This window comes from Anomalospiza imberbis, chromosome 11 (assembly GCF_031753505.1).
Source record: "Anomalospiza imberbis isolate Cuckoo-Finch-1a 21T00152 chromosome 11, ASM3175350v1, whole genome shotgun sequence".
Taxonomy (NCBI): Eukaryota; Metazoa; Chordata; class Aves; order Passeriformes; family Viduidae; genus Anomalospiza; species Anomalospiza imberbis.
Genome location: NC_089691.1, coordinates 17,223,533 through 17,242,052, shown reverse-complemented (window position 1 = coordinate 17,242,052; position 18,520 = coordinate 17,223,533). Strand labels below are relative to the sequence as shown.

The 18,520-nt window shown below is 47.7% G+C and overlaps 2 protein-coding genes across 6 annotated transcripts in view; one reads left to right on the top strand and one right to left on the bottom strand.

The window, feature by feature from the left end:
* Positions 1-12,842, top strand: part of LRIG1 (leucine rich repeats and immunoglobulin like domains 1) — a 91,763-nt gene extending 78,921 nt beyond the window's left edge. Inside the window, 9 exon segments of the mRNA XM_068202200.1 lie at positions 328-491; positions 2,405-2,725; positions 3,326-3,607; positions 4,582-5,001; positions 6,276-6,398; positions 7,003-7,149; positions 8,254-8,550; positions 8,736-8,955; positions 9,050-12,842. Of these exon segments, the coding sequence (XP_068058301.1) occupies positions 328-491; positions 2,405-2,725; positions 3,326-3,607; positions 4,582-5,001; positions 6,276-6,398; positions 7,003-7,149; positions 8,254-8,550; positions 8,736-8,955; positions 9,050-9,122 (2,047 nt within the window). The 3' untranslated portion in view covers positions 9,123-12,842.
* The window catches only part of SLC25A26 (solute carrier family 25 member 26), an 86,828-nt gene continuing 79,778 nt past the window's right edge, over positions 11,471-18,520 (bottom strand). For 4 of the 5 annotated variants that reach the window (XM_068202201.1, XM_068202205.1, XM_068202203.1 and 1 more), the window contains one exon: positions 11,471-15,751. In XM_068202201.1, the coding sequence (XP_068058302.1) occupies positions 15,655-15,751 (97 nt within the window). In that variant the 3' untranslated portion in view covers positions 11,471-15,654. Of the gene's footprint in view, positions 15,752-17,985; positions 18,494-18,520 lie in introns of those variants that run through there. The other variant, XM_068202202.1, reaches the window with a different exon arrangement.

Here is an 18,520-nt window from a genome sequence, read left to right as displayed (position 1 = left end):
CTTGTGGGAGCTGGGTGTCCTGTCTCTCTCTCTGGTCAGCAGCTAAATGCTGAATTTGGTCCCCACCATGGGTAATAATTACAGGGTGCTGCAGAGTGTCACTGCAGTACAGGAGGGGGTTTCTGTGTGGAGATGAAATGCTGTCTACCTGTGTCATGCCTGTAACCTCTTTAGTGCCTCGAGGACATCCCTGCAGTCCTTTTTCTTCCTTCCACCCATGCTAGGGGGCCAGGAGGAATGTGTTTAATGTGAAAGGGCTGTGAGCTTCCCAGCCTTCCCTCCATGCAGGACTCACAGCAGGCTCGTGTTGGTTTTGTTTCCCTGCAGCCACATTAACAGCGACAGCTTCCTCTGCGACTGCCAGCTGAAGTGGCTGCCCCAGTGGTTGGTGGAGAAGGAGCTGCAGTCCTTTGTGGTGGCCACCTGTGCCCATCCTGAGTCACTGAAAAGCAAGAGCATTTTTGCCATCCAGCCAGAGAGTTTTGTGTGTGGTAAGTCTTGCCTGCGTGTTTTGAGGTTGTGTGAAGGGTAGGAGTCACTTGGGAAACATTTTCTTTGAGTACCAGCATGTTATTATGAGAGGGTTTCTGTTTTGTTTTGTTATTCAGTGGGATCAAAGGAAGCCCAAGCCTGCATTTAAAAAATTTGTCATTGGCTACAATTTATTTCCCACTAAAACCACACACTGCATTGCTTGCATCCAGAGTATTCCTTACAGGGCTCCCTGAGTATTAAATCAAAAGGGACTAAGGCCTGCTCCACTTCCAGATGGGGCTGCACAGACACTTCCCCAGTCCTCTCAGTTTGATAGTATCAAGACTGCAGCTCTAATTTTTTCCCTTCTGCAGTGTTCTGAGCTCTTCTGTGGGTTTGTATTATTCACCCATCTTTTCTCCCTCTTGGAGACAACAAAGAGTTAAAAACAAAACCCAGATGAGAATCTTTTCATCACAGCTGCTTTCTTTGGGGCCAGTAAGGCCCACCCAAATACTGCAGTTGACTCTGCACCTGAGCTATGGTTTCAAGGCAGCTTTTCTTAATACCAGCACACATAAACTTCTACTACCTTTCTCATAAAGAAAAAGAAATTTAAATCATCAGAAGAGTCCAAATCAGTGCTGCTCAGGCATCCAGGTTTTGGGGAAAAGAAAGGCCTGGTTTGGGAGCCAAACCCTGTGCAGTGGAGCCAACCAGTGAGGATCCTGGGTGGAGCTGCACATGGCTCTTAGAAGGAAAAATGAGCTTTTGCAAACACTATTTACTGAGCTGAATGCATGACTTGCACTGAACACGGAGCAGAAGCTTTGTTCCAGTGTCCCTCCTGATCCCCCAGTGACAAGCTCTGCCTAGGTGGCCTCTGTCTGAGCAGGCTGGCAGGGAGGCTTGCTGTGCTCATCTGGAAGAAGAGATCCTGAAAGCTCCATCCCCACAGCAACATCACAAAGCAAAAGCAGCTTTGCTTCCTAGTGCCTGCCAAGTCCTCCAGGCACTAGTAGTCCTGGTTCCAGAGGCCTGGCTGTTTAATTAAACCTTAGTCAAATATTAAATTACACCATTTGTAGAAACCTAATAAATGAATCTGCTTGGAACCTTGCTAAAACCAACAGTCTTCAGGGCAGAGAGAGAGTATGCGAAGCTTTCCACCCCGGTCGGGTGACAGGCAAATACAGCTGCTTCTGCTTTGACAGCATGGGCTGCATGGAGTCCTTTAGGGTGGAAAAGACCTCTAAGATCTTTAACTTACTTGCCATTAACTTACTACAGCCAAACACACCACTAAACCAGGGCCCTGAGTGCCACATTGACACATCTTTTAAACACCTCCAGGGATGGTGACTCCACCACCTCCCTGATCCCTGGGCAGCCCGTTCAGGTGCCTGACAGCCCTCTTGGGGAAGAAATGTTTCCTGTTAGCTAATCTAAACCTCTCCTGACACAACTTGAGGCCATTGCCTCTTGTCTTACTGCCTGGGAGAAGAGACCAATCCCCACCTCACTAAAACCTCCTGTGAGCGATTTTCCCTGGAGGTGACGTTTGCATCCCTTTTCTCCCCTCCTACTTCATGCCAATACAGGTCTGGAGGTGAGGTTTTAAGTTTAGTCATGCTCTTCATGCATGGATTGTACAAGGAAGGACAATCTGAATATCTTCTTCAGACCATAGTATCTTTCTCAGATTCAGCTGGTGAAGGAGCTGGGTGTCTTGTAGGTGTCTGAGGTCACTCGGTAACCATCTCAGCCCACTGAAGGAACTAAAGGAACAACAATCCCACATACACCAACGACTCAGTGGAGCTGTGTGTGGCACACGTGCCCTACAGAGCACTGCTTATTTCTCATTTCATCTCTTGGCTTGCTCCAGTCTCCCCTCAGAGTCCTGACTATTGCTGCTGTTTCCCCCCAGACGATTTCCCCAAGCCACAGATCATCATCCAGCCCGAGACGACGGTGGCTGTCCTTGGCAAGGACATCCGTTTCACCTGCCTGGCCGCCAGCAGCAGCAGCTCCCCCATGGTGTTTGCCTGGAAGAAGGACAACGAGATGCTGCACAACGCCGAGATCGAGAACTTCGCGCACGTGCGGGCCAAGGACGGGGAGGTGATGGAGTGCACCACCATCCTGCACCTGCGGCACGTCACCTTCGCGCACGAGGGCCGCTACCAGTGCGTCATCACCAACCACTTCGGCTCCACCTACTCCAACAAGGCCCGACTCACCGTTAATGGTGAGTGGCAGCTGCCTGCTCTTCTTCTCCTCAGCCTGAACGCGTACGTGGTACAATTCCTTGGGACTCAGTTGCTCCTGAGGGTCTGTTCCTGATGGTGAGCTCTTAACCTCTGCACGGCAGCTGTTTGTATCTCAGTGGATGCTGGGAAATGCCCTGTGAGGAGCACACACCATTTTGTGTTGGCTGCCATCCAGCCAAGCACTTCAGCATGCATGTTCATAGCAGCTTGATCTGCTTGCTCTTTGCCCAATGAAAACGAAAATGCCAAGGGATGCAAAGAAGAGGGATGTAGCAGTTGGAAGTTCTCTGTAGGAGAGATAATAGATTTTTTTCCCCAGATTTTCACAGAAGAAAATCAGCTCTAATGATCTGACTTGGGGGTGTCATGGACTCTGCAGACAGGTGTGTTCTGTGGTAACATGGGGTCAGTCCCCAGCAGTTCAGAGATATCCTGCAGAAGCACGTGGCCATCCTCCATGTGGCAATGTGGGCAACTGTCACATTAACCCCCTCCATGGGAAGGAAGACAGGACTGCCCAGAAGATGGTGTTTCCCCACGGAATCGCTCATGCCCTTTTCTTGCTTTTCCTTTATCAGTGCTGCCATCATTTATCAAAACTCCCCACGACATCACGAGCCGGACAGGGACGACGGCGCGCTTGGAGTGCGCGGCCGAGGGCCACCCCACGCCACAGATCGCCTGGCAGAAGGACGGCGGCACCGACTTCCCCGCGGCCCGCGAGCGCCGCATGCACGTCATGCCCGACGACGACGTCTTCTTCATCACCGACGTCAAGATTGAGGACATGGGGGTCTACAGCTGCACTGCTCAGAACTCTGCGGGCTCCGTGCTCGCCAATGCCACCCTCACCGTGCTGGGTAAGATGGCTTTTGGGCTTTTATATGTTCTTCATGTATTTGTAATCCTGCAATTCTTTAGAGTATGACTCTAAACTCCATATAGAGCGTTAGATACTGTTCTCCCATTTTGGTCAGACAAAGCAATTCCTCTCCAGGCCTGGGAATCAAGGACACCTCACTGTCTCAGGCCCCAGGAGATGGAAACAAAAATGAGTTGGGAGGGGAAGCAAACTTGGGGTAAAGGACTTCATTACCTGAAGCTGTAATTGGAAGATTAACCCCCAGTGTGCAAATGGACCAAAGTTATAACAGTGTGAAAACCTGTGACCCGTCATCCATTTCTAGGTGTAGCCCCTGGGGGTGCTTCATCTGCCCTAAATGAACCTGAAGGCCCTTCAATAAATATAACTGCTTTCATTCCCTTAATTTTGTCTGGCCTCTGTTTTTAGGTAGTCCCAAAAAGGCATCACCAGTGCCCCAGAAGGCTGAGTGCAAGTGGGAACTGGGAGGGATGGCCATTTACCTGTTGGAGATAAGAGAGACAGAGTCAAATGGTCTGCTGAGTCTTGTTTCATTCTTTTACACTGTAGTTCACTAATGAAAAATACCTGTTAAGTAAGAGAGGGAGCTGTAAGTCACATCTCCTCTTGTGCTGAGGAAGCCCCTCCAACCAGCCTGTTTGCTGTCTGGGAAAATTACTTCAAAAGGAAATTGCACTTCATCTCTCTTGCTCTGTGAAATAATTCACATTTCAGCTGTTGGCCCACATCCTCACAAGTTTCTTGTTGGGAAAACCTAACACCAGTTGATTGTGGGAAGTGGGGCCTTGGCTGTGGTTGTTAGATCTCTTGTGGTGCGCAGCTGCCATGTTCCTGAGCACGTGCTTGCTTCGTGCATTGCTGTGTCTGCAGGAACACAAGGAACATTCAGTGCTGTTAAATCTGTTGTTACACTGTCCCTAAAAATTAATTTCTGTGTTTGTTATCCTGCAGAGACACCATCTTTGGTCCATCCACTGGAAGATCACGTGGTGTCCGTCGGTGAGACCGTGGCTCTCCAGTGCAAAGCCACGGGGAGCCCCCCGCCCCGCATCACCTGGCTGAAAGGTGACCAGCCCCTGGTGGTGACAGAAAGGCACCACTTCACCTCAGGCAACCAGCTGCTGATCGTGAGGAACGTGGTGCTGGAGGATGCGGGGAAGTACACGTGCGAGATGTCCAACACGCTGGGCACGGAGCGCGCGCACAGCCACGTCAGCATCCTGCAGGCGCTGGGCTGCCGCAAGGACCGCACCACCGTGGGCATCATCACCATCGCCGTGGTCTGCAGCATCGTGCTCACCTCCCTGGTCTGGGTCTGCATCATCTACCAGACCAGGAAGAAGAGTGAAGAGTACAGTGTCACCAACACAGGTAGCTGCAGTGTCCTGAGGCCCCCTCTAACCTTTTGTGCTGCCAGACATCCCACCGAGGCTGAGCCTGCTCGTCAGGGAGCCTCACAATCCACTGAACTGCAGCTGGCTTATCTCCCTGGTTCTCTTGGCTCACAGGGCTGGAACCAGCTTTCACTTGCTGCTGAAGCATGTTCAGAGCTGCATTTCTCCCCTTGGCTTGCTCTTCAGGAAGGTCTTTTCCACTTGGCAGTAGTTCCAGCCATTGCTTTGCTACTTTGCTTTTCCATGACCATAAATGATAACTTTTGAGACAGTCTGGATGATGTCCGTGATGCTAGGAACCTGTCTTACTTTTTGGAAATTTGTATTTTCAAATACTTTGAAGTCAAAAATTTAAAAATTACACTTAGAAGCTGGGATCCCTTTTTCCATGTTGGGTAACTCCCTGATGATGGGAGAGTGTCTGTTACTTTTAGAGGAAGAATTAGCATTTATTGCTTTCTCCTGATACTCAGAGGGGATAATTTGGTGCTGAAATAAGTGTTGCAGTGAAAATAACATCTCCCGCCCTCCTTAGGCAGCCTCTCAACAAAACAGAAGTATGGAAGAATCAGCCTAAGACTTTCCCAGCCTGCTTGGAATTTCCAGCCTTCCTACATTATGCTTAGCTTTAGATAGAGTACAAAAGGATTTTTAAAGACATGGGCTAGGTAGGAAGTCTTAGATAGCCTATTAGCAGTGTGATGTAATAGTGGGATTCTTTTATAACTCCTTTTTTTAGTCCTCAAAACCCAGGGCTTCGTGCCTGATATAATTGAGTTTCACTTGGTTTTGTGTGGCAAGGGAAACTGAAATTACCTGATAGAAAATGGAGAAAGCCAAGAGGCTTAAGGCTTATTTCCTGCTTAAGAGAATCAAACACCCTGTTCTGCAGAATACTTGTACTCCTGACTTCAGGAGGCAGAAGTAAAAGTCAAAGGAGGGACTTAATTTCAGGGGAAAGAGGAGGATTTACTTACTCTGAACAAATAGTTCTACTCCACCTACTATGTACTGACCATGCTACGTGCAAACACTCTAAGTGCCTTTATCAGCACACTCTCCCACAGCTTTAAGCTTTGAAAAATCAGCAATGGGGCTTCTGAGGGGAAGGGAATATTTAGGCAGTTCAGTTTCCAGTGCACCTACAGAAAATAACTGGTTCTAGATCTGGTCCCAAATCCCCCTTGAAAATGTGAATTAACTTTGAAAATCCTGCTGGGAATTGATTTTTCCATTCTCCCATTGTTCTAGATGAGACTATTGTGCCTCCTGATGTGCCAAGCTACCTGTCCTCCCAAGGGACTCTCTCGGAGCGCCAGGAAGTGGCCATTGGAGTGGACACCCAGCAGCCCAATGGGCACATTGACAGCAACGGTGAGAAATGGTTTAATTCTTCTGTAATGCTGCATCTGAACTTGATATGGGAGGTAGAAATCTCAGCCTGGAGTACTTCTGTGTTTTTGTTTGTTCTGAGTTATCTGGGAGATCTTTATAATGTAACTCCTGCATTTATGCAGAGCAGAGATCTGTGTTTGACTTCACAGAGCTCTCCTCTCCCAGGTGTAAGTGTTCCTACAAGCCTCAGAAAGTGTTCCTGACTGCCTCAGAAACTGCTCAGTCAGGCCCTAAGGACTGGTTTTTTTGCTAATTTTGGATTATTTTTTTGGCAGCAGAGTTACCCATAGCCATACCAGAAAATGCATTAACATTGCCTGTCCCTGCCTTCAGGCTTTGAAATTAAATGTTGGGGTTTTACACTATTTAAACACAGCACATTAGGAAGGAGAAGTTAAGAGTTCTGAACTAAGATCCTCCTGAGACTGTGCAGCATTTTTTTTTCTGTTAAATGTTGGCTGAAAATTATCTATTATCTTAATTTCTATTTTTTTCTTCCTTTCCCAGTGTAAGTAAGACCTACAAGTCATTTAACTGTGAGCAGATGGCTGTGATCTTTACCCAGATGGTTTTTTTGTTACAGGGATGTGTCAGGCTGATGTTGGAAGGTGTCCAGATGTTGAAGCTCCTGCTGTAGGTTGTAGACAGCCCAAGCTGTGTATCAGCTACAATAAAGACACTTGGAAAACTGAGGACATGGCCGATGGAATGCTTGTTCCAGATAAGACAGGTACAAAACCCATTAATCTGGGAAGGCATTTCTTGTTTGTACAGATCACAAAACCCTCCAAGTCAGACAGCATTAATAGAAGAAATTGTTACCTTCAGAGAAAAAAAAACTCAGAATTATTATCAGGTGCAAGCACAGAAAATTGACTTTCTCCTGCTTGCTTTGATCCTCTTTCAAGCTTGGATAGTTGGAATTTGAGGAACAGTCAAAAAGAGGCAGGGTAAAGCTCCCAATTGCCATTCTGTGCAGCTGGCTGATGGGAATTTTGATTTGAAATATTCTTAAATTATGAGAGCACTTTCAAAACTGAAAGTGTTAATTTTTTTCATGCTCTTTTAAAAGGGCTGTTGACTTCAAAGCTCAGATTTTTAATTTATTTTGAAAATTTAAAGGTTGTTTTGGGCACTACACCTGCCTCTGCTCTTTGCCAATTTCTATGGTGTTCCACTAATACTTTTCTATTTTTAGGATGTGCTTTCTGTTCTCACACTGTAGTGTAAAAGCCACAGAAAATCAGCCAATGAAACAAACTTTCTCTCTAGGAGAAACAACTGTAAAGTTTAATAATGGAAAGTTGTTGAGTGCACTAAGGAAATTAACTTTCAACATTTACAAATTCCTTGCTGCTTTGAATTCTGCTCATCTGTTGTTCCCACTACCAGTAATAACATATCTTGAGATAATGGTGCAAGCTGATGCTGCTCCCTGTAAAGCAGCAGCACAAAAATAAGAAAGGTAACTTGGAATTTTAAAGCAGCTACAGTAAAGTTCCACTTTGCACTTCTACCCTGATTAGAAAGTCTGGAAAAGGAAATGAATGCATAGTTTATTTAAAAAAAAAAGAAAGTTACAAGTACTTTGGGGTGAAAAAGAATCCCTAACTAACCGAAGCTGCTAATTGGAAGTACCTTGAGTGATGGTGGCTACAGATGGTGGGTGTGTAATAGCCCTGTGTAAGACCACAACGTGTCCACAGTATTTAGCGAGAGATTCCCCCAGTGAACTACACAGAACTGCCCTCTCCTGCCATGATTTATGTGCTCCAGTGCTGACCACTTCCAGCTGCTCCTCTTACCTTGTTGACTTTCCCTTCCTCCCCCAAAGGCTACGGGCTGCCCGTGGTGTGCACGGAGTGCAGCGGCAGCACGGACAGCGTGAACGTCCACATCTACCCCAAGGACTCGGAGAGCCTAAAGACTGTGGAGAACACCCACCCCAATGCACTGAGCAGCAGGGAGCACCACAGGAAGAGGGGTGCAGGCACCAGCCTTCTCCATGCTCAGCCCTGCAACGGGATTGCCAGTGGCCAGAGGGTGGAAACAGACGGGACCCTGTACCCCAGCAACCATGACAGGATAAGGGCGGAGGGCACGGCCGGCGCGCTGCTCGCGGACACGCACGGTACGTCCTTCCTCGGGGTCACCTCTGGTCCTGGGGCCGCCAGCGCGGTTGTAGCACAGCCCCATGTTGGTTTGAGCATAGAATAGATTTATTAAGGTTGGGAAAGACCTCCAGGGCCATGGCGGATGGGAGTGCTTGGCAGGCTGAGCATCACCTAACCATGCTGCTCCTTTGGGGTTTTGCAGGCTCTTCACAAGCAGCAGCAAAGCCTTCAGAGCTTAACAACCTTAATTTGGTGAGAGCTTCACCTGCAGGAGGGTCATTAAAGCAACTGAACGTGCTTCCTGAAATATCCCCAGCACTACTGGATCTGCAGAGGGAAGCAGAGGTGGAGCAGGCTCTCCTGCCCAACAGCACCACAGCCCAGCCCCGTGACTCTGCTCATGAGCCCAGGCTACCCAACAGGTCTCTGGACTGAGAGCACAGACTGAGTGCCACGTGCAAATCAACAAACACACTATTACTTTTTTAAATTTTTTTTTTTTTTTTTTTTGCACAGAGTATATAGGCTACTTACTTCTACCTCGAATCTTGAACTGATGGCCTGGCAAAGGCAACCAACTGAGGTATGAGAAACAAGCTTGTATGGGGAACAAAGTCCTGTTCGAGCGTCATCTGATTGTACATAGTTTAAAACTTCCCTGAGAAGTATGAAGTGTTCAAAAGTCAACTTGCATATGAAGCACATAAATGCAAGGGATTATTGTGTAAAGAGAAAAGTATTTGATACAATTGTACATAAGAGTTTTCATATATATATATATATATATATATAAAATATATATATCTTTTACAGAGGCTATTTTAATCTTTAGTGCATGGAAAACTGAGTGAAATTTTACAATTTTGGCAATATTGTTTTCAGTATCAGGTTGCTGTTAAACTTTGTGAGAGAAATAATTCTGGTGCCTTAAATGCATAAACAAATCTTTTAAAAGCCAGACTGTTCCAAAGGGATTGTCCTCTTTTCAGTGGAAGTTCCTTTACACCATGTACATCAGGGCTGGGGCAATCCCAGGTACTGGTTGGGTGGGAAAATGACCAGGAACTGACCTGTGGAGAGGGACTTGGGAGTGTTGATGGATCAGAGGCTGGACATGCCCTGGTCATGTGTGCTCACAGCCCAGAAATCCAACCATGTCCTGGCCTGCATCCAGAGCATTGTGGGCAGCAGATTCTTCTCCTCTGCTCCACTCAGGTGAGGCCCCACCTGGGGTTCTGCACACAGTTCTGGTGCCCTCAATGTAAGAAGTAATGAGTTCAAAGTGAAAAGGGGGAAATTTAGGTTAGACACAGAAGAAATTGAAATTCTTCCCTGTGAGGGTGGTGAGGCACTGGTACAGGTTGCCAGAGAAGCTGTGGATGTCCCATCCCTGTAGGTGTTCAGGCTGGATGGGCCTCTGAGCAACCTGGACTAATGAAAGGTCTCCTGCCCATGGCAGGGAACAAGATCATCTTTAAGGTCAGGGCAGGCTGGATAGATGGGCTAAATCCAACAACATGAAGTTGAACAAATCCAAGTGCCGGGTCCTGCACTTCGGCCACAACAACCCCTGCAGTGCTACAGGCTGGGGACGGTGTGGCTGGACAGTGCCCAGGCAGAAAGGGACCTGGGGGCACTGGTTGACAGTTGGCTGAACATGAGCCAGCAGTGGCCAAGAAGGCCAATGGCTCCTGGCCTGGACCAGGAATGGTGTGGCCAGCAGGAGCAGGGAGGTCATTCTGCCCCTGTACTCGGCACTGGTGAGGGCACACCTCGAGTGCTGTGTCCAGCTCTGGCCCCTCAGTTTGGGAAGGACGTTGAGATGCTGGAACATGTCCAGAAGAGGCAACGAGGCTGGAGAGGGGCTTGGAACACAAACCCTGTGAGGAACCAGTGAGGGAGCTGGGGGTGTTCAGCATGGAGAAAAGGAGGCCCTGAAATGTGGCTGTAGCCAGGTGGGGTTGGGCTCTTCTGTCAGGCAACCGGCGACAGCACAAGAGGACACAGCCTTGAGCTGTGGCAGGGGAAGTTTAGGCTGGACGTTAGGAAAAAATTTCCTCACAGAAAGTGATTGGACGTTGGAATGGGCTGCCCAGGGAGGCAGTGGAGTCACCGTGCCTGGACATGTGTAAAAAAAGATTGGATCTGGCACTTTGCTGTGGTTTAGATGATACGATGGTGGTAGGCCATAGGTTGGACTTGATCATCTCAAAGGTCTCTTCCAACCTAGTTAATCCTGTGATTCCATCCCTTCCAACCCAAGACTTTCTGTGATTCAATTGGATTACTTAGCACAAATTTCCTTCCCTTTAGAAATTTATTGTACTTAACACATTTAACTTCAACCGTGTTAAGTGAAATTTATAAAGAAAAAAAGCAGTGAGCAATTACATAGCGACCTGATATTCTCCTGTTGGTGGAAGAACTTAAATTCCAGTATTTTTCAAAACTTTATAAAAATTAGTATTTGAACTGTGACTGTGTGAGACTTTAGAGTGGACCACACAGGAGGCACTAAATAACTCTTCAACAGTGCAGAGCCCCAAAACAACCAGAGGAAAAGGCTGTTTTGACTGGGAAGAAGTTGTTACCAAAATAAATAACTTGTGCAGTAAACCAGGGGTGGTCTCATAACAGTGCACCTCTCAAACACGTCATCACAGAGGTTTTACCTGCCATGTGTGCACAGCACTGAGCACCACAGCCCTCACCACAGGCCCTTCCCCTCCCAGAGAGACCCAGCTCTACCTGTCTGAGGTGTGTGCAGCAATCCAGCCTTGCCCTGCTGAGAATAAATAACCTGTGCCAGTATAATGCATTTTCACACCCACAAACCACATCTGTTCCGGGGGGGTTTGAAACCATAGAGCTGTTTTGACAACAAAACTAAACTGTACTTCTAAGGGGACAGCTGTATCACTAATTCATCCAATACTCTTTTTCCCCTGCAACACAATATTACACTTTGTAGTTGAACAGCCAGACTCTCTATATGAAAATATCACCTCAAAGTGAGTTATGCTGCCTTGTGTAGCAATTCTGGGCTAGTTAGACATACACTTGTTTTATAAGGAAAACTGTGGATTCATGGTTGAATAGACTTTTAAGTGGAAATGTCCCAAATGTTTTTATGTGGTCTTTTTAAGTTCATCCATTAATGGCGGGGGGGGTATAAAGAAATGCCCACCTCAGTCAAACAGATCTTTATCACTTCAGACTTCACAGTGATGCTTTTTATTTATAGAAAGGTTGCTTTCTGTTGGTGTTTGTTGGTACCTGTGGATGGAGGACTCCCAGCTCTTTGTGATTTGAGTTCTGCTAACATGAGGTTGCTAACTCTGGTGATGACTACTTTGGGGCAGGTTTATCATGGGTGGGAGGGGGTGTTGTTACTTTTTTCCTTAGGAGCAACTCCAATACCAGTTCCACTGAGGCCAAGTCTGGGAATCCACCTTTGCCAGGACTGTGGTTCAGAACAAGCAGCAGAGATAAAGGGCACAAACACTTCATGTTCACTTTAGATCCATCACTGAGGGATCTGCCCCGGTGCTGCTGCACCTGTGGGGTTTCAGGGAGTGGCTGCAAGCTGCCCCTTGGTTTTAGTACAAGCTGGTCCTACCCAGCCTTAGCTTGAGGAGCCACCAGCTCCTGTAAGGGAAGGACCTCAGGCCCTGGGGGTCAGGGAGAGCAGCAGCTGCCCCTGGATGAAGCCAGGCATAATTCAGCCAGTACCTGTCTGTCCCAGTCCCTGACTATTGACATGTTTGCACTTTGAGACAGGTGGCGAATTATGTTGAGTGCCAAGTTTATTCAGAGCAGAGGAAATGGATGTTAGAAAATTATAAACCGAGCAGAGTTTTCCCTTTGCTGAAGGGAAAAGTGCTCCAGAAGTAACTCATGGAACCAGGGACATGGGGAAGATGAGAATGATTCAATGGGCTCGTTTTGCTGGCAGAAGTGTCATCACCAGTGCACATACAAAAGCATATTTGCCATGTTAACATTGAAAATAATGTTTCTGAATAAAGTTAACTGCCTAATGTTATGACTTCCACTAAATATGTGAATTTGCTGCTTCTAAGAGGCAATGTGAAAGAGGAAGTATTACTTTTGTGTACAAATTTATTTATTTATTAGAGAATTTGGTACAATGTTGTACATTGAAAAACATGTAAGATATTGAAGTGTCTAACAAACGGCATTGAAGTGTCTTTAATAAAGGTTCATTTATAATATTACGGCTGATCTGTTGAGAATGAGCTTTTGGGAGTTTCAGTTGAAAATTAAATAAAATTCTAATCCATTGCTATATCTCTTTTCTGTCTTTCTCTTATGAAAATGGAGATTAACTGCCAAAATACCTGCTCTTGAAATTGGGCCCTGAGATCCTGGGGAGCCGCGTGAGGCTGTGACAGCCTGGCATGTGGATGGGGTGGAATTTGGGGCTGGATTGAAAAATACAATACAGAACTTGTAAGAAATACATTCCCAATATATCAGCTTGCTTTAGTATCTGGCAAGTCCCCCTATCTTGGCAGTGAGAGCAGAACAGATGAGGGGGGTGTGTGTGTGTGTGCGCAAGTAAAAACAGGGCCAGGACAGCACCAGACCCAGCTGCAGTTGTGAACACCTCTGGTGTTCCCAAACCCCAACACCACCCTGGGTGGAAATTCCAGAGGTAGCTTTGGACATAAGCCTGAATTCCTGCTTTAACTAAAAATCTCAATTCAGCTTCTGTAGATTTTTTAAAAAATAAAACTAATTCCCCCTTGGAATTATCACTTCGTGTATAAAGCAAGTTGTCTGAGAATACTCAAAGTTCCTTAACACATCTAGGAGTTAAATTTTTTTTTAATTGAGAGAGGTTTTAAGAGGCTGGTGCCTGGTGTAAAATTTGTTATCCCACTTTATCCTAGTAATGGGCTACATTAAATTTTGGTAAACTTGAAATAAAACATTGCTAAAACCTAAGGCAAACAGTCATAGGGGAATCCATGCATTTTTTGGTCTATTTTTTCTCCCCACAGTCCCAAAACTAAAAATGTCCTTTTCATCCATATTAGGCAAACTGGTGCATGCAGAACAGCCCTGGCCACCTGCTGGGGCTGTCAGTTGCCCGCTGCCATTCCCAGGTACCTTTGGCCTTCTTGTGGTGCAGAGCTGTTCCACTGGCACAGAGGAAGGGCAATCACTTGAGGTCTGTCCCCTCCCACCATTAGCCTGGCTAAAACAGTTTGGCTGCTTGGTTGGGGTTTTTTATTTTAATTAAAAAAAAAAGGTGATGACAAAAACTGATTCTGCAGTATTAAATAAGAACAACAAAAAAATGCACCATTTGGACCCAGCGACATAAAGATGATTATTTACAGCTCAAGTAATTAAATGCATCAACTGCAGTGCTAACCTCCTCACCATGTTTAAAGAGCTTCAATAGAAAATGTGATAGGTTTTTGAGACAGAGTAATAAATCTCCCTCCCTTCCCAGCCCCTAAAATTGAATGTGCTATATGTATATATAGAATGTCATAAAAGAGACAGCCTCAAAGTGGCAGGAAGCACAGCTTCACCAAGCCATGGCAACGAGCAGTGTTACCAACCAGCCAACATGGGACTTGGCTGAATTCCCCATTTTAATTGAAGATTATTTTTAAGAATTATGTCCTTTGTTGTATGTCTTACTTGTCTGCCAATTATTTTCTACGTTTTGGCCTCTAAAAAAGTCTCACTACTCTGTCATGGATAGCAGTGTAATAAAACATCCAGCCTGTGTTGTAGGCACTCTGGGCAGGGGGTCTGGTGTCACTGGTGTCCCCTGGTCGGGCCACTGACCTGGTCTGGCATTTGTTCTTCCTCTCCCTGGACTCCAAACACCTGTACATTGTCCTCATGAGGGGAACAGCCTCACAGGTAAATTGCAGCACCCTAGGGCAGCACATCCCCCCTGGCACATCAGTGTTGGGATGACAGGGACGAGTGACCCGGCCCGGCTCAGTGCCAGGGCCCTGTGGCACCACTCCTCTCCCCCTGTGTGAGGAGCTGCCCGTGGCCCAGCCCAGAGCCATGCAGGAACCATCACCCACCACAGCCCCTTGGCTTTGCCTGCCCCCACAGACACCCTCCACAGCTAAAGCTCCCCAGCCACCTCTCAGCCAAGCTGGTGCTGTAAACCCCCAGCACCGAGTCTGGTGATAATGCTGAGTAATTCCAATAAGCTCTTTTCACCACACTCATCCTCGCACCATTTTGGCTGCTGCAGCTTCTGTTTCCTTACATGAGAACAACCGCAGAGTTTTTGCCTGCCAGCAACCCCCCGAGAGCCCTCAGGATCCACCCCTACAGCAGCAGAACTCTGATGTTCTCCCTGCCTTGCCCTCCCAGCTTGCCCCCCAGGCTTCAGCACTTCCATCCTCCTGCTGCTTCAGCAGCTGAGGGATGAAGACCAAAAGAAGGCAGAGCTCCGTGTCTTTGCACAAGCACAGCTGTAAAATAATACAAGCCTGTGCTTTTACTGGAGAAATATGAGTGTGATTAATAAAGCTGCACTGGCTCCCACACAGGAATGCTTGCTGAGCACCTGTAGGTATAAACAGGAATATAAACTTCCACAAACACAGCTCGAATCAGAAACAAATGGATGATTGTCTTTTACAAAGAGTTCTCCCAAGCCAGGATCCTTTCGGTGCTGTTGGAGGGCAGCAGGCTGTAACTCTATCGGCTCCTTCCCCTCCCCTGTTACGAGGCAGGTGCCACTGAATGATGAAAACTTGCTTTATTTCAGCCTCCCCACTCAGCCCCCAAGCCAGAGCTTTCCAAAACACTTTCCCTGCAGGAGTTCTAATAATGCCTTTTGCAGCCACCATAATTAGCTGTTTACCCCCCAAACATTACTTTTTTGGCACAGCTCTTCAAAATTACCTCACCCGCTTTCCATGCAGGAAAATTTCATGTTTGGGAAGCTGGATTATTGGAGGATTTACTTTTCTCTAGCAGAGAGAGTGGCTCTCAGCCTGCAGGACAGCTGCTGTGAGGGGTGCGGGAGGAAGGCTCTGCTCCCAGCCCGGCTTCTCCTCCGCCTCGGTGGCTTCTCCGGCTTCTCCCCCGGCAGGATCGGCCGGGCTGGCTCAGAGCAGCAGCTGCCGAGCCTTCTCATATGTCCCCAGGAAGATGAAGCCTCCCAGGCTGATGGCTGCCATCCGTGGGACAACACCTGCGAACAAGCTGAAGGCAAAGGAAAGGCACTTTGAGCGACGAGCGGGGAGCGGACGCAGGGGCTTCGCAAAACAAAGCCAAGAAAAACTCTCTCTTGCTGGTTTCTTACATCCCACCCCACTACTCTCTGCAGGAATCTGTCTGGACTTCTCTAACACAGCACTCCCTAGGCTTGTGGCTTTTAACCCCTCTCCACACTCCTCGGGTGCAGAAGGAAAAGGCAGAGGCCATCACGGACCACTGGAATGGGGAGCTCAGGCACATGGAATGTGGGCACATGGCCACAAAGAGCTGCAGACAGGTCCTCCACTGTCCCCACAGCCTCTCGGGGCCAGGGGCTTCCCCTTGCAGAGACAGCCCTACTCACTGCAGTGGCTCATTCCCAGGAACACACAACAGCCGTGAGGGAGCAGAAATATTCCATTTGTGGCACCTTCAGCTGCCACCCTTTTTAGGTGCCTGATCTTCATAGTTCTTCGAAATCAACAGGGAGCTCGTGCAAAGCCAATTGCTTGACACATCTAAACTCACAGCTGGTTTAACAACTTCAGGACGGGCCAGTCCTCCCAGAGGATTACAGGCTTCCTTTGTGGCAAGCAAGGATTAAAGTTGAATCCCACCCCTCTTCCGGATCTATGGCACTCAGCCTGGCTGAGCTCCACAGGGATCCTGTCCCTGGCTTTCCCAAGCACTGCATGGTCCCTGCTAAGAGGGTGTCCACAGTGGACAGCTGTAATTCCTGGTGAGACCTGGCTGCTCAGGAGCTGGCTGCACAGGGAAACCTCTGGCAGTAATGAGCTCTGCTAAGGAGCCTGGAGCACACAGGCAGATGGAAACATTTTATGGCTTTACTAGACAGCAATTGGGCCTATTACCATAATGACAGCTTTAAAACAGAGTAATTTGTACAAGGCATGTATGGACAGAGCACTGATAGGGCAAATCCTAGGGAGCAGCACACAGCATCCCTCTCCTGCTGAATTAGGGAGCCTCATTATGGGAGCAGGGGCAGACATTTGTTTCCAGAACAGCCCACTCGAGACACAGCTATTACACAAACAGGGGCCCATAACTGAGTTACCCAGAAGCTGCATCCCTGGCAGCCCCTATTACTAACCATCACTTCCAAGAATCCTGGCCCTGCTTCTCCCAGTTTCCTGTTCCCACCTGCCACCCGCGGCCTCTCCAATCCAGGCTTCCCCCATGGGCTCCCTTTCTGTGTGAGGGCAGAGCTGAATAGCTGCAGGGAGGTCCCAAATCCAAAGAGCAGAGCTCTGTGGCAGGTCTGATTCAAACTGGTCTCTGCTGGGCTATGCCTGCCTCCATCAGCAGTTGAGATAAACTTGGATTATTTCTGCTGGCCCCATCAGACTCTGGTGGGCAGAGGTCTGCTGTCTAGCTGGATTTGGTTTCTGTCTGCAGACTTCACCTGGCACTCTGCCACTCCTCAATTCCAAACAGGACTCCTGCATTTACCCTTTGGATCACTGAATCATTTAGGCTGAAAAAGGACAAGCCCAAAATGAGCCAGCACTCCCAAGCCCACCACTAACCCATGTCCCCAAGCACCACAGTTACATGTTTTGAACACTTCCAGGGATGCTGGTTCTACCACTTCCCTGGGAAACAGGGCAAGGCAATGCAGGGCTTGGACTCAGCACAGAGGAGCCAGTGCTGAAAAAAGCACTGTGTGTAACTTGCAGCCCAGTGGTGGAGGCTTTCTCTGCCCTGCTTGGCTGCCAGGCAAAATTCCCCCAGAGATGGGACCCCAAGGAGAATTCTCTCTGCTCTCCTCCCCTCGAGGGGCTGCCCAGCAACAGAGGCTTTCTCTGTGCATGTGCTGTTACTGCTGAGGCATGTGCCCTTCTGGTATTTTTCCACTGAAATCGAGATTCATAACCTACACTTCAACAAATAAAACTAAACTATGTCGAGGGATTGTTATTTCAAAATTAAATCAGTACCTCACATGTGCCAATTCTACTCAGGCTAGGAAGCTCATGGGAGGAACAGGACACCTGGTGTAACACCACCAGCTCCATCCCCAGCTCTACACAGGCCACCTCACCAGCATCACCACTCCAACAACCCTCGTGTTTCTCACCAATAAGTTGTGAAGTTTCATCCATGGCTTTCAAACACCACTATCTCCTTGTGTGAAAAGCCATCAGGCAAGATGCAAACTCCCTTTCCCATGAATGATTCCTCTACTCCTCTGGCAAGAGCAAAGAGGTTCACAGTTCCACTCACCCCATCCCTATCCAAACCCCTGCCAGTCCTGGCTCTCCCTTGACAGAAAGGGATGTGGAATTTCTTGGCGTGAAGCAGAGGGATTTACTAGGTGCAGACCAGGAAGCTGAGCCCTGTGCTCTGGTTTTAATAAGGTGGCAATAAGCAATGCGTCTTTCTGCCCTCAGAATTCCTCCTCTTCAAGTATGAGATTTATTAGAGGAGCCATTAATCATGTCATGTTGTAACTGGACGAAAAAGCCCGACATTTTTATTGGTTTTGATTAATAGATTTATAATTGGCAGCAGGCATGGCAGCCTCTGCGTTTATTTTTCCCAAGACTTTCTTCCTTTTCCTCGCAGCTGACGCAGCTTGGCCTCCTTTACACGTTACTTTTTCTCCAGATCTCTTATTGTTTTGATTTCAACTGAATTGTGTTCTCTTTGGTCCCAGTCCACTGGTGCTATCTTTGGGCAGAGATTAATTCTGGGTTGTTTAGAAAAGGGCACTGCTGAAACACCCTGAAAAGAGCACAAACACATTTTTAC